Source organism: Ahaetulla prasina, chromosome 4 (assembly GCF_028640845.1).
Source record: "Ahaetulla prasina isolate Xishuangbanna chromosome 4, ASM2864084v1, whole genome shotgun sequence".
In the NCBI taxonomy this organism is placed as follows: Eukaryota; Metazoa; Chordata; class Lepidosauria; order Squamata; family Colubridae; genus Ahaetulla; species Ahaetulla prasina.
The window spans coordinates 142,489,070-142,515,517 of record NC_080542.1 but is presented as its reverse complement, the minus strand read 5'-3'; the positions used below and the strand labels follow the sequence as shown (position 1 = coordinate 142,515,517).

The window sequence follows — 26,448 nt, the reverse complement described above, 5'->3', positions numbered from 1 at the left end:
ATTGGCAACTTGTGGCCAAAGAACACCTATGTAGAAAAGATGAATATGGAGAGGAACTGAAAGAGGAGGGGGAAAAAAACCTCTTTGCAACCAATACATTCTCCTTCCATCATAAGCCAGCTTGGTTTATTAGTTATCAGGCTAGAAACTAGGAGAGTGTGAGTTCTAGTCCTACCTTAGTTATGAAAGTGGGCTACGTGACTTTGGCCCAATCACCAGGAGACCTTGACTTCCAATCCCACCTCAGGAATGAAAAAGGACTAGGTGGCTTTGGGCCAATCACAAGGAGACTATGAGTTCTAATCCTGATTTAGCCATAAAAGCCCACTGAAGAACTTTGGGCTAGTTACTCTCTCCCAGCCCAATCCACTTCATAGGGTTGTTGTCATGAGGAAGATAAGAAAGAGTACCACCTAGAGTTATTTATAAAGGCAGGATTTAAAAAAATCTAATAAATCAGCTTTTTTAGGTCAAGGTCCTGAGTTGTTCCTTATGTTGTTTCAGAGGTGGGTTTCAACAAGTTCTGACCAGTTCTAGAGAACCGGTAGCGGAAATTTTGAGTAGCTCGGAGAACCAGTAAATACCATCTCTGACTGGCTTTATCTCCATCTATTCTCTGCCTCCTGAGTCCCAACTGATTGGGAGGAAATGGGGATTTTACAGTATCCTTCCCCTGCCATGCTCACCAAGCCACACCCACAGAACCGGTAGTAAAAAGAAATTGAAACCCAGCACTGGGTTGTTCCCTTGTCCAGGTGCAATCATCCAAGTGGTGCTTCATTTGTTGAAGCAGACCAAGAGAAATAGGACAACTGTTAATATTTATTATTTATTTATATTTCATATTTCTATTTTTATATATCACATTAGTCTTATTATCTTACTAATAACTGTTAATAACTGGATAAGGCGAATGCTGATGGAAGTACTCTAGTTTGTCCAAACGCCACACTTATAAAAAATTTGCTCTTGATTGCTAAAGTAAAAAAACAGCTTCAGAAATAAATAGGGAACTAATGAGTGTTGCATAAGGATTGGATGGCTTCCTAGTGCTGTGCCTAGGAGAAATAGGAATTATGCAACCTGTCACCTCGAACTTAACCATCCAAATTATGCTTCCTACTGTTGAGTGGCTTTAACAGCCAGCAATGTCTAGGACATATGACATAATTCAAAGTGATCTTGATAAGTTAAAGAAATGGACTGGAAATTACAGAATCACATTTATCAATTGTAAAGTCCTTGGCTTAGAAATAGAAATGAAATGGACTTGTATAAGAAGGGTTGCTGGCTTTTTAACAATATTTGTGTAAAAGGTCTTGGAATAAGAGCCAATTAGAAGCTGAATATAAGTCAGCGGGGTAATGCAGCTACAAAAAAGGCAATTGCAATTTTAGGCCTCATAATCATGTATATAATTTCTAAGTCACAAGAAGAAACCATTTCCCTTGGCCTGAACAACCTCAACATTAAACTCTGTGACCACTTCTAGACACACATTTGAAGACGGGTTTATAGAGAAGAAAAGAAAAGTCAAAGAACAGGAAGGAAAACTTTGGTTAGTGGAACAAGTGGAGTCCTAGGTGTTCTCTGAACTTAGTTGTTTTCTTCCAGACATTTCATTACCCAGCTAGGTAACATCATCAGTGCTAGAAGGGAATGGGGATTGCTTTTTGCTTATATAAAAGTGACTTGCTCTTGCATATAAAGTGATTAACAGTGTTCTTGGTGCTCCCTTAATAGAAATATAAATATGGATATGAAGGAACATGAAATAAGGTAGTCCTTGACCTATGACCACAATTCAGCCCAGAATTTCTGTTGCTAACTGAGAATTTTACCCCGTTTTGCAATCTTTCTTGCCATAGTTCTTAAGTGAGTCACTGTGCTTTTTAAGTTAGTAACACAGTAATAAAGTGAATCTGGGTTCCCCATTGACTTTGCTTTTCAAAGGGGGATCAAATGACCCTCAGGCAGTGCAACTTTCATAAACATGAGTCAGTTGCCAAGTATTTGAAATTAGATCACATGACTATGGGGATGCTGCAGTGGTCGTAAATGTGAAGAACAGTCATAAGTCACTCTTTTTAATGCTTTGAATAGTCATTAAACGAATGTTTGTAAGTCGTAACTTTGAATAATCATTAAACGAATGGTTGTAAGTCGAGGACTATCTGCAGTATATGAAACAGTGATTGGATAGTGATAATTAACCATCAAAGTGGGTGGGCTCTCCTTCATGTATTCAAAGGAAGACTGGATAAACAATTTTTGGGGATAGTTAATTATGGTTGCTGAACTAAGCAAAGCATTGGATTTAATAGCTTCAATAACATTTTTTTAATTCTAGGGACTTTATATTTCTATGGTCAACCATTATACTAATCTATGTTTGGCCGCCAATCTTTTTTTTCACAATGAATGTGCTAGAAAAAACAGTTGCCACCTAATTTTTTTGTCTCTTAATGTCGAAGTGTAACATTGCCACTTAACTAAGTTTAGGTCAGAAAGAAAATGTAATCAGATACCGAAGCCAAGGAAGAATAAAAGAATAACAGAGTTGGAGTCAGAGAGGAATGTTATACTTAATTAATGACCTTGTCCATCTTGAACAACTAATTTTATTTCTCAGTAGACTAAACTCATTGGTTTCTCCAGTATTATAAAACAAGTTCTCTAAGTATAGGGGACCTTCCATCCTTAAGAAAAGAGCTAAAACTCCCAGCTCCATTTTGGTGATCTAGAAGATCTGTTCTATAGAGACTTTCATAAAAAGACATTTCAGCAAGAGGAGATTATGAGTATGACATTCAGAGGAAGAGAAAGGATCAAATAAATTCACCAAAAGAAGTCAGTCTTAACAATTTGTGTTGAGTCAGTCAAAGGGGAAGTGGGTGGATGAAAGTCTCATTCAAAAGCACAAATATTCATTTTTCTCTACTTGCTCAAGACAGTCAATATGCGTTTTGAAATCTGCCCATTTCTTTAAAAAAATAATAATAATAATCTCAGGTCACGTTGAATCAAACCCACAACGCAAGACTTGTGTTGTTTAAATTTCTCTTAGAAACATAATTTATCAAGGAGAAATGAAATCCTTTCAAAATCGGTAGATGTAGATAGGTTGTTTTGACCCATGAAAAATCTCTTTGTTTTTCAAGGCCTTCCCGATAATGCAATCCTTTATAATGAATTCTTAGAATAAATATAGTAGAAATCTGTCAGTGGGCAGTAACATGACCGCTGCATTTTGAAGTACCATCTTCTTCGTCCAAAAAGGACTTGAGTCCAAAAAAGAAAGAAAGAAAAAAAAACACTACAGCAAGTCTTGTTAACAAGGTTTTAACAAACTGATTCAATCTATTCTTCAGGATCCTAATGTTTTATAGAAGCTTGGAATGAAATAGATAAAATATGGACTGGACTGGAATGGAATGAACTGGAATAGAATAGGATAGAATAGAATGTGGTTCTCAACTTTCAACCACAATTGAACCTAAAATTTCAATTGCTAAGCGAGACAATTGTTAAGTGGATTTCCCCCATTTTATGACCTTTGTTACTATAGTTGTTTACTGAAATTGTTAAGTTAGTAACACGGTTGTTAAGTGAATCTGGCTTCCCCATTGACTTTGCTTGTTAGAAGGTCACAAAAAGGGATCACATGACCCTGGGACATTGCAACTGACATAAATATAAGCCAGTTACCAAGCAACCAAATTTTGATCAAGTGACCATGGGGATGCTGCAACAGTTGTAAGTGTGAAAAACTATCATAAATCATTTTTTTCAGTGACATCGTAACTTCGAACAGTCACTAAATGAATGTAATGAAAGGGAAGGGAAGGGAATAGAATACTTTATTTGGCCAAATGTGATTAGACACCCAAGGAATTTGTCTCTGGTGCGTGAGCTCTCAGTGAACATACAAAATAACAAACTAATAATAATCATAATAATGATACCAATAGAGTATACCAAAAGAGAATCTTATTAGGGTTCACCAAATTGATCAGTATATGAGCAATCAGCTTAGCTTTATTATTCATTATTACATTTTGCAGGGTGTTCACCCATTTTTAAATAGGAAGAGGAAGGGGAAAGAAGTACTACAAAGCAACGCACCAGTCCTAGACATGATCTTTATTTCCAAGAATACCTAAAGACATGGAAATTTAGGAATTTAAATAAAAATCAATGCTACAGTTGGTGTTTTGCTTAGAAAGGGGAGTAAAAGCCCCCCAAAAGTCATAGAGAACCTGTAGGTGCCCCAGTGAGGTCTTTTCCAGGTAGAAGAAATGTCAGGGGATAATCTGACCAATTTTGCTTTGATGTTTTATGACTGACCTTTATTGTAGCTGATTTGTATGCATGTCTATGAAACATTTTCAAAATTTTAAATGTGTCCACTGAACCAAAAAAGGTGGGAATTCCCATGTTAAATGAACAGTGTGGTATAAGGCAATTTACATTATTTTTAAAAAAATTGATCAAGGTTTATGCAAATAAGGGTAGGTGAACATTCCTTCTACTTTCTCCTTTGCACTTCATCATTTGAATCCCCCACCCCATCCCAGCCGGTTAACTGGACTATGACCCTTCCCCAAGTTTTAAATACAAGGATGGCAAATATACAAGGTACTGGCAAAGGAACTGACTCACCAATCTTGAGTAGCAAACTTTTCCATATGTTGTGCTGAAAAGAAATAATTGCCTGCCTTCTTTTATGTTGCTAATGCAGGCAAAGAAAACTTATTCATTAAACAAAGCTGAAAATAGATAAATGAGCTAGTAATAAATTCATTGGTGGAACTGGAGAACATACTAATGAATTTCAACATGCTAGTTTAACCTTCCTTCCTTCTTTCCTCCCTTCCTGCTTTCCTTCCTTCCTCCCTCTCTCCTCTGTACCTTCCTCTCTCTTTCCCTTTCTCCCTTCCTCCCTCCCTTCTTTTTCCCATTCTCCTTCCTTCCTTCCTTCCTTCCTTCCTTCCTTCCTTCCTTCCTTCCTTCCTTCCTTTCTCTCTCCATTGTCCCTCCCTCTCTTTCCCTTGCTCCCTTCCTCTCTCCCTCCCTTCTTTTTCCCATTCTCCCCCCCTCCCTCCCTCCCTCCCTCCTTCCTTCCTTCCTTCCTTCCTTCCTTCCTTCCTTCCTTCCTTCCTTCCTTCCTTCCTTCCTTCCTTTCCCAAACTTCTCCCTGTAATAACTTTCCAGCATCCATTTTCTTCCAATATATTTCAGCGATTCTGCAATAGATATAACGTACGGCTGTCTCTGTAGGAGTATATAATACCAGGTGCTTTCACAAAACCTTCTTGATCAAGCAGGCTTAGTTTTTTCTCCCAGTGCTCTAACAATGCTTGCTGTCATTCATGCCTGGTTTCCCTCCATTCAACTATCCCAAATGTGGCAAGTGTGGGAGTTATGGAAATAAAGGGCCGGGTTCTCCTAACTGTCATGCAACATTATGAAAGAGAGGGCAAACTTGTCACCTGTTGCAATTGAAGACAAAGACTAAAAGGTGAGATATAAAGGGGGGGGGGAAGCTTCAGGCTGAAGAATAGGGAGATCTTCCAGATGGTAAACAGCCGTTAAGCAGAGGAATGGTCTCTCTAGACCAAGGGAGGCTCTGCTTGCTGGAAACCAGGCATGATTCAGTTTTCAAACAATCTGGATGGTTACCTGTTGGTAGTTTAGTAGATCCCTGCACTGAGATAGGAGTGGACTAGATCAGTGGTTCTCAACCTTTTCTTCACCGTGGACTACTTTTAAATACCATTTGTAGCCTTGAACCATGGCCACGGACCAAGACTTAAGTCAAGATTTAAACTACTAGAAAGTACCAAACGTGATGATGACATTGTGCCCCCCCACCTCCCAGGGTCTGTGAGCCACAGGTTGAGAACCACTGGTCTAGATGACTTCTAGGAAAAGGAAGGGGGAAAATGCCGCTCTGCTTACTGTGATAGCAATTGTGAAATTGCCCAGCCGAGAGTTGGATGTTGAACTAAAATTCCCTACCACCAATTCATTTCCATAGCCCACCGTTCCAGATTGCAAAGTAGAAGAATAGCTAGTAGCCACCTATTAGGTATGGCTGGGAATCATGCGATGTAATTTCAAGACAGTTGTTCGAGATTATGACGTCTTCTTTTGATCACTATGCTCTTCGGATTCTCCTTCCCCCTCCCCATTTTGTTCAGAATTGTTTTATCCCCCTCTCTTTTTTCATCAATAACTCCATTTTTCAATTTTTAAAAAATCCCAGCTGGAACCTTCTCCCCAACTTAATTCTGCCACGCAACTTACCCTTCCTTCCTTCCTTCCTTCCTTCCTTCCTTCCTTCCTTCCTTCCTTCCTTCCTTCCTCTCTCCCTCCTTTGTTTTCTAAAAGCAAGCTGAGGAGAAATGACTTTCCTACAAGTATAATTCAATATTTATTTCAAACATAACCTACCTTCACTCACAATCCACATTCATGCTGTTTTGAAATTATTGAAATCTATCCTGGTTATCAGAATCTTTCCCTAAGTCACTATTTTTCACCCTGTCTTTTTTCCCCCCCTTTCTTTCTTTTAAAAATCTTATTGTTGCTTATCTTGAACAATAATTTCAAATTCCATTCAATCTGCACAGATTTCAGTTATTTGCCAGATAGCTACAATTCTCGGTTATGACCACCTCGCTGCTATGAAATCACTGCGAACACTCAGGGCCTTGAGGCCCCTCCGAGCCTTGTCCCGGTTTGAGAGCATAAGGGTAAGGGTTGAAACCTTTCCATGTCTATGCAGTGTGTTCCTCTAAAATAACAATCACCTTCTCTCTCTCTCTTTCTCTCTCTCTCTCTCTCTCTTTCTCTCTCTCTCTTTTGCAGGGAACAACAAACATGGCAGCTTCATTTTCCAGTCAGCACAAATTGTATAATTTTTCAGGGAAAGGGTCTTCCAGGCAGGCTAACTTCTATGGCAACCGCAATGTTGCAAGCGCTGTGGGCGTGAAGGGTGTGTGTGTGTTTGTGATGCGTGAGTGTGTATGGGGGTGTAATGTATGAGGGTGCATGTCTATGTGTGAGGATAGATGATAGTTAGGATGGATAGATAGATAAGGGGAGAAAGAGGAGAGGAAGAGGAAGAGAGAGAGGGAAAGAAGAAGGGAGAGGGAGAGAGAGAAGAGAGAAAGAAAGATGGATAGAAAGAGAGAGGAGAAAGAAAAAAGAGACAAATAAATAAATATGATGGATGGATGGAGAGAGAATGAGTGAGAGAGAGAGAGATAGGAGAGAGAAAGAGAGAGAGAAAGAAAAATATAGGATGGAAATAGATGATAGATAGATAGATAGATAGATAGATAGATAGATAGATAGATAGATAGATAGATAGATAGATCCTTTATAATATACAAGCCATTCATCTTGAAAGTACAAAATTATAGTCTTTGCAAAATGAGGATAGTACTGTGCCGCTACTATTTCTTTTCAGTCGGAGAAAAACTAATTTTGTGCTTCAGAACTGATTGTCTCTCTGATTTCTCCTCTCTCACTTTTGATCAAATGTTGACATTCTTTGGAGCTCAATGTGGTCATCTAGAGGGGAAAATGGGAACTGCAGCCAGATCGATATCATCCTATCACTTTTGACAGTTCTTAATTCTTAGGTTTCATTTTGCATTGGAAATCAATAGCTCTGTGTCCTGGAAAAAAATATTTCTGTAGCAGCGGCTTCCCCCTCCCCCATGAGTTAATGGTGCATTTCCCTCCAATTTAGGTTCTTGCTTCCTCAATCAATTAACCAGGTTTATCTTTACAGGTGCAAATCCAGAGAAGAGAAGCCGAATGGTAGGACTTTTGCTAATAGTTTGGACTTCTTCGTTTTGTGTCTCCCTTCAGGTCTCACTAATAAGCCTCATAGCTAGTTCTCTTGGATACTCCGAAATGGGTCCCATTAAATCCCTTAGGACCCTCAGAGCTCTGAGGCCTTTAAGAGCACTCTCACGATTTGAAGGGATGAGGGTAAGACTTCAATTTCAAAACAACTACTACAAGACCCATCAGCAGAGCCTCTCTGTCCATGAGCATCCTGCAGCATGCTGTGAGGCCCTTCCTCCATCCCATCATTTGTGTGTTTGTGGTCTTTCTGTTCTCATTTTTCATGCCAGGCTTTATGTGAAATGATTGGCGCTGATCCTGTACCCTCCAGTGGAGTTCTCTTTTTCCTCCTCCTCCTCTTTCCTCCTCTTCTCCTCCTCCTCCTCCTCCTCTTCCTGCTGCTGCTGCTGCTGCTAAAAATTTAGGCTGCTTGCTTGTTGAATTATATTTGGTTTGGACTGATCCCGTCCTTGGTGGATTTCATTCTGAGCTAATCCCAGTTCATGTCTTGTTTACAGAGAACCTGTCATCTGGTTGACAACCAGACCTCAATTAGGACAACTTCCAATCAGCTCCCATGTCTCTTAATTTTCCTTTTTAAAATTTTGTGTTTCCCTTTGAAATGTTTTCCCCCAAATAGAATAGAATAGAATAGAATAGAATAGAATTTTATTGGCCAAGTGTGATTGGACACACAAGGAATTTGTCTTGGTGCATATGCTCTCAGTGTACATAAAAGAAAAGATACGTTCATCAAGGTACAACATTTACAACACAATGCCAGCATTGTTGGTTTATAAATTGGCTTATAATCCCATAAGTGTCCCAGTAAAAAACCTGAAAATAAAAACTACGATTAAAAACACACAACAGATAAACAACTCAAGGTGGAAAATACTGAAATGAGCTGAGGTAAAAGGCTTCGTTACATCATAAAATCTGACTACAGGTAGTCCTTGACTTATGACCGCAACTGAACCCAAAATTTCTGTTGCTACACATGGTGGTTGTTAAGTAAGTTTTGCCCCATTTTACAAACTTTTTTTGTCACAGTTGTTCAGCAAATCATTGCAATTGTTAACTGAATCATGTGGTCATTAAGAGAATCTGACTGTTTCCTCTTGACATTGCTTGTCAGAAGCCATCTGGGAATGTTATAAATAGTTATCACATGACTTCAGGACAGTGCAACTGTCATAAATACATGCCAGTTTCCTAACACCCAAATTCTGATCATGTGACCATGGGGATGCTACAATGGTCACAAATATGAAAAATGGTCATAACTCATAAGTCACTTTTTTCAGTGCCTTTATAACTTCGAATGGTCACTAAATGAAAGGTTCTAAGTCGAGGACTATCTGTACATCATAAAATGTGACTATATAAATAGATTGAAAAGTTGAAGAATAAATACATTTTTGTCTGACTCCAGGAATATAATAGAACAGACACTTGGTAGAGGCTTTTTGGGGGAAAGACTTCCAAGACCTGGAGAGCCACCACTGGGAATATCCTGTTCCTTGGCTGCTATCTGATGTGTGGCCTTCACCCTTCAAGGCTCCAAATTCTCCGAATTAAAGGAGGAACATGAGCGGAGAGTCATTCCAATGATATTACACTCCTGATATGGACTAGAATATTATTGAGTCTTTCTTTATCCAGTGATAAAGCAGATTAATACTTGACTATCTGAACACAAATACTAAATAGCAAGGCTGATTCATGATCAGTCTTTCTCTATCTGTTGCTCATGGTTAAATTTTGTTACAGCAGGAAGCCACCGTCTTCAGTGAAAACCCATAAAACAAGTTGCCGCTACTTCACTGATTTAAAAGAAACCCATCCCCTGAAATATATATGCAGAAAATAGTTCTGAAACAAAATAGTGTGTATATATTTTGAATTTTGGTCTCCAAATACTTTGGAACCCATGTCAAAGCATATAGAGCAGGAGTGTCAAACTGGATTTCTTCGAGGGCCGGATCAGCATTGTTGTTCTCCTTTGCGGGCCAGCTGGGGTGGGGGGTGGTGGTTGGGGGAGAGACAGGATGGATGCTTCCTGCAGCACCCTGCCAGCTAAAACAGGGCATGGGATGGCTGCGGACAGCCCCCTGTGTCCTGTTTTTGGCCTGGATGGCCTCCTGCAGCACTTTGCCAGCCAAGATGGGGCACGAGGGGCCGTCTGCTAGCAGAGACACCACGGGCCCATCCTTTACTATTTCCAGGCCGGCTCCGTGGGCCACATTTAAGCACCCCGTGGGCCGCGTCCAGACCACAGGCCTTGAGTTTCACACCCCTGATATAGAACAATTATAATCTATGTATGAATATTGGCAGGCTAGCGCTTTGGCATCAGCAACACTTAGGTAATGCCGACAGATTAAATATTTAAGTATCTATTTTAAAGGTGCTTTTTTTCCCCCGAAAAGGCAACTGGGCTGGCTTTTATTTGAGGAACAGTAGAAAAAAAAATTCAGTTGGCTTTTTGGAAAAAAAGCACCTTTGAGACAACTAGGACCTGAATAACTGAGAATCACCATAGACAACTAAGCAAAGATATTAACAAGATGGCCCAAATAGCCCTTTTTGATTACCTATAATTCTATGGATAATTATAGAATAATCCTATTATTCTACAATTCCTTATGATTTTTAAGAAATAGGAATTGACCACGAGGTTTTGTAAACTTTCCTTCACAAATTCACCTGTAAGCCTCTGCAAACCAGTCACTGACACCAGACTGACGAAATTGCATTAAAACATGGCAGCGTTTTGTCACTTCATCCAATGCCCTCCATTTCTTTCCATCTCTTTTGCAAACTCCTCCAGCGTTTATTATGCTACTATCTTAAAACCTCTTAACCCTGATAGCCTCACCTCCCATCATTCAGAACAGGGAAGAAGATGATGGGACCTGAAATCTAAGACACCTGAAAAGCTTATATATTGTATAGTTATTTATACTGTTGTGACAGTATATATACCATTGTGACAAAATAAATAAATAAAATAAATAAATGTTCTCAACAGCTTGGAACAATAAAAAAAAAAAGATTCAGGTAGAGCACGGGTGGGGAAGGATGATGGCCCTTTTATGCCAGCCATTCCTAGCAATTCTGGGAGTTGAAGTCCACAAAGAGGCCATTGTTTCCCACCTCTGAGGAAGGCTGACGTTACAAGAGCTAATCCCGATGAATTTAAACTCTAATACTGGTCATTTCCCATTTTTATGAGCTGTAAAAGACAGAGGGCTGCCAATCTTTCCCTTTGGATGAATCCTGGTTAAGTGGGGCCTGGATTAGTCATGCCTTGTTCGGCTTTCCATCTTTTTTCTGCTGCCGCCATTTGTATTTCCTATTTCATTGCATATGTAGCCATATCATTGCATAGGTCATGTATGCATGCATGCACTTGGACAATTGTTCATTGACATTCTTTGGTTGTGACATTTGTTACGGAGATCGGGTGTGCACCGCACAAGGTGTCAACAAACCTGTTTTTAAAAGGGGGCGGGGGGAGGAGGGTAGCATCAACCGAGATTTCCGCTCTTTCCATTTTCTAATTTCCGTTTGCAGTATTTCAAGCTACGGCTGTTTTGAAGGGTTCTGAGCTTGGTGCACGTATATAGAGGAGCTGCAAACATAAAAAAGAAAAGAAAAATTCAATGTTTGCGTTTGCAGAATGAAATACAGATTTCTGTTTGCTAAGTATGTGATCAAAAAGGGGGGAAATACTAAAAAAGAAAAGGCGCGTTTGCAATAAGTAAATGTTGCTATGTCTTTTGCTTGCTCACTCTTTTTTTTTAACCATGCTCACAAATGTGCCAAATTATTTTCTGATAACTGAGGATTTGTAAAACTTTGCAAGACTCTGAAAGAGGGTTTCTGTTTGCAGCCCAAGTCTGTTACAAGGTACTTTTGCAATTGGAGAGATTTTCATTTGTATGCTTGGTTACTATTTCACTTTATTTGTGAACATGGCATTTGTGTGTGTGTGCGTGTGTGCATAGGTGTGCATGTATGTCTGTGCTGGATAACTCTTGTTTGTGTATGATGGTGCCATATTGGTATGTTTAGTCTTCTCCCTAATTGAAGAATAAGTAGTGCAGTCTGCTTGCATAAAAACCAAAGGAGCAAAATGTATTATTTGTAGTTAAAAGCATGGTTGAATTCCTTAATTGATATACTGTATTTGGTCTTATTGCTCTTTCTTTTAAGTGCACACTTCTCTTTTCTTAAAAAATTAGCCAAAGACTCCAATCCAAACAGCTGAGAGGAAATGAACTATTCGTGGCTAGGTATTAATTATTTCAGTGGCTTAAGCACAATTTTCAACTGAGTCAAATAATTTTATTAAATGGAGAATTCCACTTATAATTCCTTTATAAGAAACCAATCTATGCAAAATTCCTTCTGCTTGACTTTCCAGATAAATGCAACCCAGAGAGGCAAAAAATACTGTAGAAGGATAAATTTGCAGTTGATTATCTCAAACTGTATTTCCCTAGCAGGCCAAGAAAACTGTCAGAAAACGTCGATGGAAGCAATGATCAGCCTCAATCAAGTTGTTGTTACTTATTCTCACATCTACCATCTCTTCAAAATTGTTTGCTGGACAGAAGGAACCAAAAAAATATCTATGCCAGATAATATTGACAGCCCGCAATGAACAACCACAATTGAGCCCAAAATTTCTGTTACTAAATGAGACATTTGTTAAGTGAGGGTTGCCTCATTTTGCAACCTTTCTTGCCACAGTTGTTAAGTGAATCACCGCAGTTGTTGAGTCAATAACATGGGTTAAGTGAATATGGCTTCCCCATTGACTTTGCTTGTCGGAAGGTCACAAAAGGTGACCCCAGGACACTGCAACCGTCATAAATATGAGTCAGTTGCAAAACATGTGAATTTTGATTACATAACTATGGAGATGCTGCAATGGTCATAAATGTGAAAAACGGTCCTAAGTCACTTTTTTTCAGGGCTGTTATAACTTCGAACGGTCATTCAATGAGCTGTTGTACGTCGAGGACTACCTGTAGCCTCCTATTTGTTCAACGCTCAAAGGACAGGCCTCTGTTTAAAAGACTGTCCGGTCCCTGTTCAGTTCAAGGGTTAAAGAAGAAGAAGAAGAAAGAAAGCAGGTCAAATATTTTGACCTCCGTGTACAGCTAACATAGGAGACGTATTTTTTTACACTGCATCCCTCAATTCCACTGTTGCACTGATCACTGAATTTTGCTTTTTTTCTTCTATCTTTCCTTCCTGAACCTTTCCTGTTTTCCCTTCCTCTTTTTCTTCCCTCAATTCATTTGACCAGCTGAGTTCAGGAAAATTCAAAATCTTCCTGCTTGCCTCCTTGGGACGTGAGATCAGTTCAGTCACTCAAAGAGATAAGCGAGGTATTAATACAGGGCATTATTAAACAGCCTTACAACTGCACAGGGTTAAGAGCAAGTCAGCAGAGAGCTGTTCAAGAAAACCATCCTCTTCCCAAATGTCTTAAGTACAGTTCATTAGACTAGGCAGACGAATAGAGCAAAGATCAATATAGAGATGAAAGCATCTATCAATGCCCAATTTGCCAAGTGCATTTCAGATGCTTCAGGTTTTCTGCAGCTGCTGACAGTTCTGTAGAACTGAGGACTCTGAACTACAGTGGAGCCTCTTATAGAAATGAGATCATGTCAATTTCAAATAAGATTCATTCAAATTTGATTTTTCAGGAATTCTGGGAGTTGAAGTCCACAAGTCTTAAAGTTGCCAAGGTTAAAGACCCCTGTTCTAAAAGTCAAGAGTTAGTTTCCAAACATAACTGAACTAAGTTCTACATATCCTACAGGTAGTCTTCAACTTATGACTACAATTGAACCCAAAATTTCTGTTGCTAAGTGAGTCAGTTAAATGAATTTGCCCCATCTTACGACCTTTTTGCCTCAGCTGTTAAATGAATCACTCAGTTGCTAAGTTAGTAATATGATTGTTAAGTGAATCTGGGTTCCCTGTTGACTTTGCAAGTCAGAAGATCACAAAAAGGGATCACATGACCCTGGGACACTGCAACCGTCATAAATACATGCCAGTCACCAAGCATCTGAATTTTGATCATGTGACCATGAGGATGCTACCACAGTCATAAGGGACAAAAACATTCATAAGTCACTTTTTTCAGTATTGTTGTAACTTCGAATGGTCACTAAACCAATGGTTGTAAGTCAAGGACTACCCGTAGTCCCTGAATTGATAAGGTTTCTTTTGTAGTTCTGTCTTACCCAGTAATACCCCACAGAGGGCAACAAGAAATATTGGGAATTCTAGGAACTGTAGTTTCAGTGCAGAAAGTGCCAAAGTGCGAAATTGGAGAAGGTTAGCTTGTGTGCCTGACACGTTCAAAACTAGGTAATGCTTTTAGCAAAGTCTCTCCTTCAAGAGCTTGTCTGAATAGAAAAGGATGCAAGAATACAATCCATCTCTCAAAAAAGTTGGAAGCCTGATTAAAATGTACAGCTTTTAATGAAGGTGCAAAACCTGTAAGCTCAAATATTAATATTCACACAGAAATGTAGGAATACATTTGAGTTCTCATAAGAGCTGAAATATCCCCCAACCACTAGCACTGTTCTCAAGTCATGCATTGAAGGACTGTATTGAGTGTGAATATTTTATACTGGGATTTTTATAAAGAAGTCAACATCACTTAGATCTGGAGTGTGCCGGAAGGAGACACAACCATATCAATCAAATGAATCAACTAAATAAGTTGAGGACAGTCTGTATTTAAATTCACATTACTAGAAAATCCATATCAATCAAATGGATTTTCTAGTAATGTGAATTTAAATACAGACTGTCCTCAACTTATTTAGTAACTGTTCAAAGTTACACCACCACTGAAAAAGTTACTTATGATGGTTTTTCACAATAATAACCATTGCAGCATTCCCATGGCCACATGATCAAAATTTAGCCACCTGGGAACTGACTTGTATTTATGACGGTTGCAGTGTCCCAGGGTCATATGATTGCCTTTTGTGATTTTTTTTTTTTTACAGGCAAAGTCAATGGGAAATCCAGAATCATTTAACAAATGTGTTCCTTAGCAACAGAAAGTTTGGCTCAATTGTGGTCATAAAAATCGAGGCCTACCTGTAGCTCGTGGTCATTCTTGAGATGATCATGAGGGGAAGAAATTCAGCATTCGTAGTAGAGCAAGATCTTGGTTTGGGACAACCACAAAGGGTCCTTAAACAGTTAAGATAGAGTCTTTAATTTGCAGGAGATAAAGAAAGAAACAAAGTCCCAATATTAAATTAATTCTTTCAATCTGAGCTCCAGTTTAAAGTCAGTCTGAAGGCATAGTTCTTAACATTTTATTTGTGAAAAATGTGGTTTATGTCAGGTTAAACTTAGAACATAGGAACAAAACATTCCTATCTTACTTCTTAAACTGGTGACTGACCTCTGTCAGGATAATGCCCCTTCTAGACTCTTAGTGGTCTCTGGTCCACTGATGATCACCTAGGAGTTGGGAATCCTACTTGTAGTGATTTTACTCCTTCCATACTACACTGAATCAATGGATAGTAATAGAAGAAGGGAGATCATCCAGAGATGTACCACAGTGTTCATTTCTGGCTCCCCTACCATTTCATGTCTATAGGAAGCCACTACAAGAGTTCATTGGCTGGTTGAAGATGTGGTATCATCAGCGCACTGATAATATCCATATATCGCAGCTCCAGGCCATGATGGGAATGTACAAGTAGCCCTCGACTTACAACATGTAGTGACTATTCAAAGTTAACAATGAAAAAAGCCACTTTTGCACAGTTGCACACTTACAACTGTTGCGGCGTCCCCATGATCATGCAATCAAAATTCAGAAGTTCAGCAACTGGCTCATATTTATGATGGTTGCGCTGTGATTCCCTTTTGGCTGAAAGCAAAGTTAGTAGGGAAGCCAGATTCACTTAACTATTGTATTGCTAACTTAACAGCTGCAACAATTCACTTAACAATTGTGGCAAGAAAGCTCATAAAACAGCACTAAACTCACTTAATAGATGTCCCCTTAAGCAACCCAAATTTTGGGCTCAATTGTGGTCATTAAGTCGAGGCCTGTCTATAGTTTGAGTAAACCCCTAGATGGGATAAAAATGCTGCAAAATCAGTCAGTAAACTCTTTCCAAGCCGCAAGTATCCACAGAAATGAGGACAAGGGTAGCCAGGAAAATGCGCCTGATGACACAAAAGAGTTGTGTTAGATGTCCCAACATTCCATTGTGCAATTGTGCAGTTGTGTCGTGAGGCTCATGTTGCTCAAAGACACGGTAGCTTGCTAGAGTTGTCTATACCACAAATACGTTTACCAATAAAGAAAAATATTTGTGGCTCAGGGTTGAAACGAGAGGGGTTCTTGGTGTTCTCTGAGCTTGGTTGTTTTCTTGCAGACATTCCATTACCCAAATTAGGTAACAGCATTCTTGTCTGCAAGAAAACAGACAAGCCAAGGAGCACCAAGGCCCCACCCACACATATGTTTCCCTGCTGAGTGCAGTTGGAATAGAAAGACTTTGACTTTTCAGTTAGAATGAGGAATAATTAGCAATACCTCTCCTGAATATTCTTAGTAAATTTAGCCACATTTAACCATGACTCAGATATACTAAAGCTTAGTGTTATTACCAGGCTGTGTTATATATTACAATGTGCCAGGGGTGGGGTAAAGAGGGGAACCAAGTCCCAGGAGAGAGAGATTAAGTAGCTATAATGCCGAAGTACAAATACATCAAGCAGGAAGGATGATAATAGCCAATGGCTCACCCTCAGGGAACATATTATGAAACCAAAAGCCTAGTTTTGAAATTAATGAACTCGGCACAACTTCTTTGAAGTTAATGGTGCCTGTGATAGTGGATTGATTGAAGCATCAGAACTGAATGGGGCAGCAGCTTAAGGCAAAGACAGAATGGGTCCTGTTGTGAAGAGGTTCTCCCCAATACATCTATTGTGTGCTGCCCTACCTCTCTTTGCTCCTTCTGGTTTTAATTTTCTTGGCATTCTGAGTGGTCAAGTCCCAAAGAAGGCCAAAAAGGAAAAAATGACCCAGAATCTATAAAATATTTAAGAAAGCTGCTGTTCCAGTTCTGGAGTTGGGGGTAAGAGGGAACCAAGTCCCAGGAGAGAGAGATTAAGTAGCTATAATGCCGAAGTACAAATACATCAAGCAGGAAGGATGATAATAGCCAATGGCTCACCCTCAGGGAACATATTATGAAACCAAAAGCCTAGTTTTGAAATTAATGAACTCGGCACAACTTCTTTGAAGTTAATGGTGCCTGTGATAGTGGATTGATTGAAGCATCAGAACTGAATGGGGCAGCAGCTTAAGGCAAAGACAGAATGGGTCCTGTTGTGAAGAGGTTCTCCCCAATACATCTATTGTGTGCTGCCCTACCTCCTTTGCCCTTCTGGTTTTAATTTTCTTGGCATTCTGAGTGGTCAAGTCCCAAAGAAGGCCAAAAGAAAAAATGACCCAGAATCTATAAAATATTTAAGAAAGCTGCTGTTCCAGTTCTGGAGTTGGGGTAAGAGGGAACCAAGTCCCAGGAGAGAGAGATTAAGTAGCTATAATGCCGAAGTACAAATACATCAAGCAGGAAGGATGATAATAGCCAATGGCTCACCCTCAGGGAACATATTATGAAACCAAAAGCCTAGTTTTGAAATTAATGAACTCGGCACAACTTCTTTGAAGTTAATGGTGCCTGTGATAGTGGATTGATTGAAGCATCAGAACTGAATGGGGCAGCAGCTTAAGGCAAAGACAGAATGGGTCCTGTTGTGAAGAGGTTCTCCCCAATACATCTATTGTGTGCTGCCCTACCTCCCTTTGCCCCTTCTGGTTTTAATTTTCTTGGCATTCTGAGTGGTCAAGTCCCAAAGAAGGCCAAAAAGAAAAAAATGACCCAGAATCTATAAAATATTTAAGAAAGCTGCTGTTCCAGTTCTGGAGTTGGGGGTAAGAGGAATGACCAGGCAGTTGATTTTAATGGCATTGATCAGAATGAATAGATAGTTTAAGGTTTTAGAAGTCACCGAATGATGGTTTGTTATAATTCTTGGCCGCCTGGAGGACCACACAGGTTTTCATCCCTTCTATAAGACATCATAGGTACCCGCTAGATTTTAACTAGCTCTCGGGCTAAGATACTAAGAACCGCTGAAAGGCAAATGAATTCCCAGACCCAGGAAGGCATAGAATTGATACCATGCAAAAGATGCCGGGCTTTGAACTGCCATGCCAGCAGCGGACAACCCTGAATAGGATTCACGCATCACACGAAATCTGCTGGGACTCACTATGTGAACCTTGCAATCACAAGGTCACCAGATGTAAGCTGAGGCCAAATACTGTGGTCCAGTATCTGGTTTTGTTTGTTTTTTCATATAAAGGATGCTGCGCTTCAATGGTTAATAGGTTCCAATGGACCTTGGAAGTCTTCTAGCCCAACCCCCTGCTAAAGCAGGAAGCCCTAACCCATTTATTAGGTTTATATGTATTTATTCATTTATTTAGGTTAGATGTTGGTATATGAATTATAGATACCTTATACCTTAAAATATACCTTTAAGATACCTTAAAATATATTCATATTTTATTATGGTTTTTAGTCTAATATTTATTACAAGTCCATATATGGTTTGCCATACACTAAATAAGTAAATAAATAAGAACCATCTTAAGAAGACACTGAACGAAAACAGGGCTCTAGCATATCCTCACCTGCTTGTATAAGGTAGTCCTTGGCTTACGACCACAATTGAGCCAAAAATTTCTGTTGCTAAGCGAGACAGTTGGTGAGTTTTGCCTCATTTTACAACTTTTTTGCCACAGTTGTTAAGTGAATCACATAATCATTAAGTTAGTAACATGGCTGTTAAATGAATCTGGCTTCCCCATTGATCTTGCTTGTCAGAAGGTCGCGAAAGGTGATTACATGACCTCGGGATCAGTGGTGGGATTCAAGTAATTTAACAACCGGTTCTCTGCCCTAATAATTTCTTCAAAGAACCAGTTTGCCAAACTGCTCAGTAAGTTAACAACCGGTTCTCCCGAAGTGGTGCGAACTGGCTGAATCCCATCACTGCTCGGGATACTGCAACCATCATAAATATGAGCTAGTTGCCAAATGTCTGAATTTTGATCATGCAGCCATTGGAATGCTGCAATGGTTTTAAGTGTGAAAATGACCATAAGTCACTTTTTTCAATGCCATTGTAACTAAATGAACTGTTCACTAAATTAACTGTTGTAAATCGAGGACTACTTGTATCTGGCAGAAGACCTAACCAGAGGGTTTATCCTTGGATGGGCTGAATTTATTTGGTGTGAGGGATCCTGAACTAAGACCGTAGAAGAAGGGCATTGCAATGCAGTAACAGGAATGTAGAAATTAGTCTGGATTGATCTAGATCACAGTTAATCTAGATGATTTCTCTAGACATCCTGGAAATTTCCTTTATTCCACTCTCTCAACTCCTCAAAAAAGATTTAAAAATAAATAAATTAAAATTATAATTCTCGAGGAAGCGCTATCTCATGGTAGGCTGTCTTTCAAAAAAGGAAAACTACACAAGAAACAGATACTTATTTTGGATCTTGTTACATTACAGGACAGCACAATTAAAAGTACCTGATTCCAAATTAAACTACAGATGGACAGTCAAAATAAATACCCATATGAAAGTCTTCCCTGGCACTGGAGAAATTAGCTGTGTTAGCTTTGTAGTTCATCCATCACATTCTATCGCAATAATAGTTTCTTCAGCTATTGATGGTTCTTGGATTCATTGTCCTAAAAGGGAATTTGGCCAAGATGTAAAAACATCAGCAGAGCATTATGCTATTAATAATTCACCTGGAGAAGTGTGAAATGTTTTGCTCCGAGTTTTTGTGCCTTGTTATATGATCTCCCAGGAAAGTGATCAGGGAAATTCTGGATATGAGGATGACACGGACTGCATGCCCCTGAGTATTTATTGTTTTACCTTTATTTGCATGATTGTGTATGTTTGTATCTTGTGCATTTGTCCTTAACTCTGCATGGTGCTCCCATTTGCAAACCTCCTCTTTTAATTTTGAAACGTCTTGTAGTGTATTTGCAATAATGATGGTCACTGGACAAATTTACTCTGTCAAGTACCAAAATACGTGTGTCTCTGCCATCATCCTTACCTTGATTATCACTGTCTCCCAATCATTTTTCTAATATGGTATCGTTTCTCTTCAGAATTTTACTTTGGCTAATAAAATTTCTTTATTCAGTTTTTAATTCTGCCCAGTAACAAAAGCTGTCTGGGCTGATGAAAAATGGAAATAATGAAATGACAATAAATCAAACAACAATAGCCACCATGTGTGTGGGGGGAAATACAAGTAGCCTTGACTTATAGCCACAAAACCCAGAATTTTTGTTGCTATTGATTTTTGCCCCATTTTACAACCTTTCTTGCCACAGTTGTTAAATGAATCAGTGCAGTTGTTAAGTTAGTAACACTGTTGTTAAGTGAATCTGGCTTCCCCGTCCCCGTTGACTTTGCTTGTCAGAAGGTCACAAATGTTGATCACATAACTCTGGGACACTGCAACCGTCATAAATATGAATCAGTTGGCAAGCATCTGAATTTTGACCATGGGGATGCTGCAATGGTCGTAAGTGTGAAAAATGGTCATGAGTCTCTTTTTTCAGTGTTGTTGTAACTTTGAATGGCCACTAAATGAACTGAGGACTACTTGTACCATATAGCTACAAAACAGCTGCCCTCCTAAGGGAGTGCAGGCAGAAATGAATGGAACAATTGAAATGTAAAATGTTGAGTGGGGGGGTTGAAAGAAAGGAACGTTCAGAAATGATAACTACGTGGGTGTCAGGCAATTGTGCATTCATTTGGTTATTAAAATTGGCACCCACAAAATCAGTGAGGCCAGACCTATTCATAAAAGTTTTCCTGGGATATTAGGCACGTAAACTAAATTGTCTTATGTCTGCTAGCTTTCAGAAGAAAAGGGGAGGTATAAAAATTATATATAACATAACATATATAACATATATATATAACATATATATATGTTATATATAACATAACATATATAACATATATAACATATATAACATATGTGTATGTGTATATATACATAGATAGATAGATAGATAGATAGATAGATAGATAGATAGATAGATAGATAGATAGATAGATAGATACGTACGTACATACATACATACATAGACACATACACACACACACCAAATCTTTCTCTGCTGGACCATTCTTGTAACCAGTCTCTCCAGGCTATCATTAATATCAATATTTTCTCATGATGAGACAAGGTTGCTGATTGCTGATGAAGATGCAGCCGTTGTTACGAATAATGCAAGGGACTTTGACAAGGTAGTCTTACAGAATGAGAATTTATTTATTCAAAGTGATATTTTATTATTTAATCCAGGGGTCACCAAATTTGGCAATTTTAAGCATGGATCGTTGAGGAATTCTGAGAGTTGAAGTCCACAAGTCTTAAAGTTGCCAAGTGTAGAGACCCCGGATTTAATCCATGGTATGTTTCCGATGGCTGGAGAGAGCGTTGCAAGATTTTGGTAAGGACATCCACACTGTTGTGTGGGCATCGTCTGCAGAATTCTATACAAATAATCTGGATTTAGCCATAGGCAAGGTGATATTGGTAGAATGCAATGATTGGCTCTTACCAATGTTTTAATGCATTAACATACATCTCAGCCCCCTCTTATCATGTCCCTGATTCACATTCTTCCTCCCTATAGTCACTATTGGCTATGCTGTCAGTGTAATCTTGTTTGTTAGACTTTTCCTCAAGAGCTCAAGGTTTTTCCCATAAGATGTTATCCCAATGATTGCAATCTTGTGAGATAGGCCAGCCTGAGATACCGTGAGTGACTCAAAGTCACCTAGCGAAAATCCGGGGCTTCGGGTTGGCTTGGACTGGGGTCTCCCTGCTCCTTGTCCAACACTTCCTCCACCACAGCACACCGCCTCTTTGGGGACATTATGGAGTATAGTGCCTCCATGGGGAATACGGGTAGTGCTCGATTTACGACTACTATTGAGCCAAAATTTGTGTTACTAAGTGAGACAGCTGCTAAGTGAGTTTTGTCCCATTTTGCAACCTTTCTTGACAGAGTTGCTAAGTAAATCACTGCATTTGTTAAGTTATTAAAAGTTGGTAAGCGAACCCGGCTTCCCCATTGACTTTCCTGGTCAGAAGGTGGCAAATAGTGGTCACATGACCCTGGTACAATGCTACCATTATAAATATGAGTCATGTGACCACAAGAATGCTGCAATAAGAGTGAAAAACAGTCATAAGTCACTTTTTTCAGTGCTGTTGTAATGTTGAACGATCACTAAATGAATGGTTGTAAGTCAAGGAGTACTTGGGCCGGAGTAGCTCAGGCTGTTAGAGCCTGTTATTAGAACACAGTAGCCTGCAATTACTGAGTTCAAGCCCGGCCCAAGGTTGACTCAGCCTTCCATCCTTTATAAGGTAGGTAAAATGAGGACCCAGATTGTTGGGGGGGGGGGCAATAAGTTGACTTTGTAAATATACAAATAGAATGAGACTATTGCCTTACACACTGTAAGCCGCCCTGAGTCTTCGGAGAAGGGCGGGATATAAATGTAAACAAAAAAAAAAGGACTACCTGTAGTTATTGACTGTACAATTCCTGTTTCTGGGGAGAAACTGTCCCACACAATTCCTCCTGGTTTCCTCAAACCACTATTAAACAGATAACTTCCCATTCTGTGACAGTAACTTACAACCTTTAAAATGAAGGATGTTGATGTTTTGAACCAGTTTACTTACTTGGCTATCAAGTGGGTATCAGCCCACACAGGTCAACCAGACAGGAAACATCTAGGCGATTTAAATCTCCTTTATTGTAAAAGCTACAGAATCTTGTAAGTCTGAAGGAACAAACTTACCATCCTCCAATTTTAATTACTTTTTCCATTAGGGTAAGCCTTTTCTTAGTTTCTTTCTCTGGCTCTTAGAGGACTGGGGGCTCCCTGTCCCCTTCTCTAATTGTTTCCTAGGCATACAGGTAGTCCTTGGCTTACAACCGTCCATTTAGTGACCGTTTGAAGTTACAACAGCACTGAAAAAAGTGACTTATGACCATTTTCACACTTACAATTGTTGCAGCATCCCCAAGGTCACATGATCAAAATTCAGATGCTTGGCAACTAGTACATATTTATGACAACTGCAGTGTCCTGGGGTGTTATGTGATCCCCTTGTGTGACTTTCTGACAAGGAAAGTCAATGGGGAATCCTGATTCACTTAACAACCGTGTTACTAACTTGACAACTGCACTGATTCGTTTCACAAAACTGGCAAGAGAGGTCGTAAAATGGGACAAAACTCAATTAAGAAATGTTTCGCTTAGCAACACATATCTGGGGCTCAGTTGCGGTTGTAAGTTGAAGATTGCCTATATCTTCTCTTTCTTTAAGGTCATCGGTGCATTCCATTACAGTGGGTAAAGGCTGATTTGAACAAATGGAAAAATGTTGTATAATACAAGTACAAAAATTAACAATAAATGAGTCCTCAATGTTCATTTCCTAAACCGGTGTGATGTAGTGGTTAAGTTGCTATTCTAGGACCGGGGTAACCCAGCTACAAGCCCATCTTCAATCTCAGATGCTTAATGGCTAACTTTCACTCCGTCAGTTCAACCCAGGCTGTGTTTGTTTGAGGAGATAAAATTGAAGGCAAAATTTTTTTATTTTTTTTTTTGTTTACATTTATACCCCGCCCTTCTCCGAAGACTCAGGGCGGCTTACAATGTATAGGGCAATAGTCTCATTCTATTTGTATATATTTACAAAGTCAACTTATTGCCCCCCCAACAATCTGGGTCCTCATTTTACCTACCTTATAAAGGATGGAAGGCTGAGTCAACCTTGGGCCGGGCTCGAACCTGCAGTAATTGCAGGCTTTGTGTTCTTAATAACAGGCCTTACCAGGCAGAGCTAAACCGGCCCCAAAAATGCTGCATATGCCACCTTGATTCCTGGAGGGAAAAAAGAGTGTAAACCTTACAAACAATATTATCTATGAAATTTTCAAAAGAACTTCATAATATCAGTATTAGGCGATTAAAGTGTAATAAATTATACATCGAAATAAATCAACTATATTATTGACTTGCCCCAAAGTCTACAAGGGACTCATTAGATAAGAGGTAACATTTCCTATAATTCAATTTATACTTGAAACAACTTGTTATTTCCTAAGATCAATACAGCTTAGCTTCCATTCCAGAAATCCAAGGAAGGTGAAATAAAAGCTGATACGAAGATCAAAGACACAGATCAACAAAGAGACATATTTGCACTTGATAAAAACAAGGAGGAGGAGAAATGTTACTGAGCTCTGCAAGGTTGCCTTAAGCCAGTGAAAGTAACAATTGTGAGAAACTTCTCCAAGTAATTCTGCTAAACAGATCAGCTGAGCTCAATTGCAGTTCTACCCTACATTTTTTTGTTTAGTCAGTATTGTCTTTTGCTGAATAGTATATGGAATCTTTATTGTTTTGTGTGCGTAACTCCTCCCTTCTTTATACCCGAGATTGGTGACTGAAGACTTGAGTGATGTGTCTGTAATTTATTGTATTGTCTGTTGGAGTGCATGTCAACAATATCAAATGTTTCATGCCTGAGGTGATAATTTTTATCCTGCTAAAATATCCATCTCCATTGCTTCAGTACAATATTGCAAATGTGACTTTTCTTACCACAATGGTGTTATCTTGCCTTGAATGATGTATGTTTCTTTGGTCTTAAACCTTTCCAAAGTGGATTAGCCTCATTCCAATCTACAGTCTTGGTCATTTGACCAGATCTTACATAATTCTGTCCTATATGTGCAGTATTATCTTTGCATGTATTATCATGAAATAATTTATATTGCTCATTGATCCTGCTGGAAAGATACAGGAAAGCAGAAATTTGTCGACATATGAAATTTATATGAAAACTTGAACAGTGAAAGCAAGGAAGAATTCCTGTTAATTTCTGTTACTACAATGTGTCCCAGTGATAAATCAAGGACTGGGGAAACAGTCTCAGAAATGTTCAAAGTTGATGCTGGTATGCATTGTGACCATATCAGAAAATGGGGAAAAGATGATACAGGTCAGATCAAGCCACCGAGCAGAAATTTTGTCCTCTTCTCTAGTGGAGAGAGGGACACCTTCTTCCGCTGTATGAGTTAGACAAAGGAGCTTCAGACTTGGCCACTTTAAGACTTGTGGACTTCAACTTCCAGAGTTCCCCAGCTAGCATGACTGGCTTGGGAATTCTGGGAGTTGAAGTTCACAAGTCTTAAAGTAGCCGAGTCTGGAGATCCTGAGTTATATCATTCAATCCTTGAATTGATTTGATGGTAATGGCCCTCAAGCTTCCAAGATTTCATTTATTTACAGGTACCTAATCAGTAAAACCTGGAGCTCGGATCCAAATTGCATTTCAGCTTTAAATGTCATCAAAACTTATGGGATTGATTTTAATCAAAGTATTGTGATGTTAGGCCCTAATAGGCAATGAATAGAAATGATGTATGCAAGTGTTTTGAACAAATGAAGAGTTTCAACTATGTAGCGCCTTGCACCCCTTTTAAGAATGTTTACACAGATGACCATGAATATAATTTGCAGCAATTCTCACAGCTATGTCCTAATAATCATGTCCACAGTAGCTTGAATATGCAGTTCATACATTACATTTTTCCATGTGAATGCATACTCAGACATGCTGGAATTGCTCGTATCTATAGTGTGTGTGCATGTTTGTACAAACTGGATGTGAGTTTCAAAAGATTATACCTTGGATATATTTGTTAATTGGAAGAAAATCTCCCTTTCTCATTCTAGGCATATCTACTGGAGCCATAGGTATGCCAATGCATCTTAGAGCTTTGATAAACAATACTATATTAATTATTAATCAGAAGTTAGGTTCCTATAAATATTAAACATGTAGTAAGTCCTACACAGTGGGCTCTCAGCTGGCAAAAGCATTTTATGACAATAATGATACATAAAATATTGCTCTGCTACATGCTTTTGATGGCCAAGATAAATTAGGGAGCAGAACACCACATTATAAAACCGACTTTGGTTCCAGAAACTGAATATTGCTTTAATGGCTCCATGTCAATGCAACAAAAGAGGCATTTCCACATTGTGCATCAGCATCTGGGAAGTTGAGTCTGACACTTATTTTCATATAGCTGCCAATGGAAGGGAATCGTATCTTGGTGAGAAGAGCTCAGATATCAAAACTGGTGCTAAATAAATTAGATACAGGTAGTCCTCAACTTACAATTGAGCCCAAAATTTATTTTGCTAAGCCAGACAGTTGTTAAGTGAGTTTTGCCCCATTTAACGACTTTTCTTGCCACATTTATTAAGTGAATCGCTGCAGTTATTAAGTTAATAACATGGTTGTTAAGTGAATCTGGTTTCTCCATTGAG

General features: G+C 39.1%; 1 protein-coding gene across 1 annotated transcript in view; it reads left to right on the top strand.

The window, feature by feature from the left end:
• The window catches only part of LOC131197664 (sodium channel protein type 5 subunit alpha-like), a 391,694-nt gene that overhangs the window by 339,737 nt on the left and 25,509 nt on the right, over window positions 1–26,448 (top strand). Inside the window, exons 22-23 of the mRNA XM_058182005.1 lie at window positions 6,636–6,758; window positions 7,885–8,007. Of these exons, the coding sequence (XP_058037988.1) occupies window positions 6,636–6,758; window positions 7,885–8,007 (246 nt within the window). The remainder of the gene's footprint in view (window positions 1–6,635; window positions 6,759–7,884; window positions 8,008–26,448) is intronic.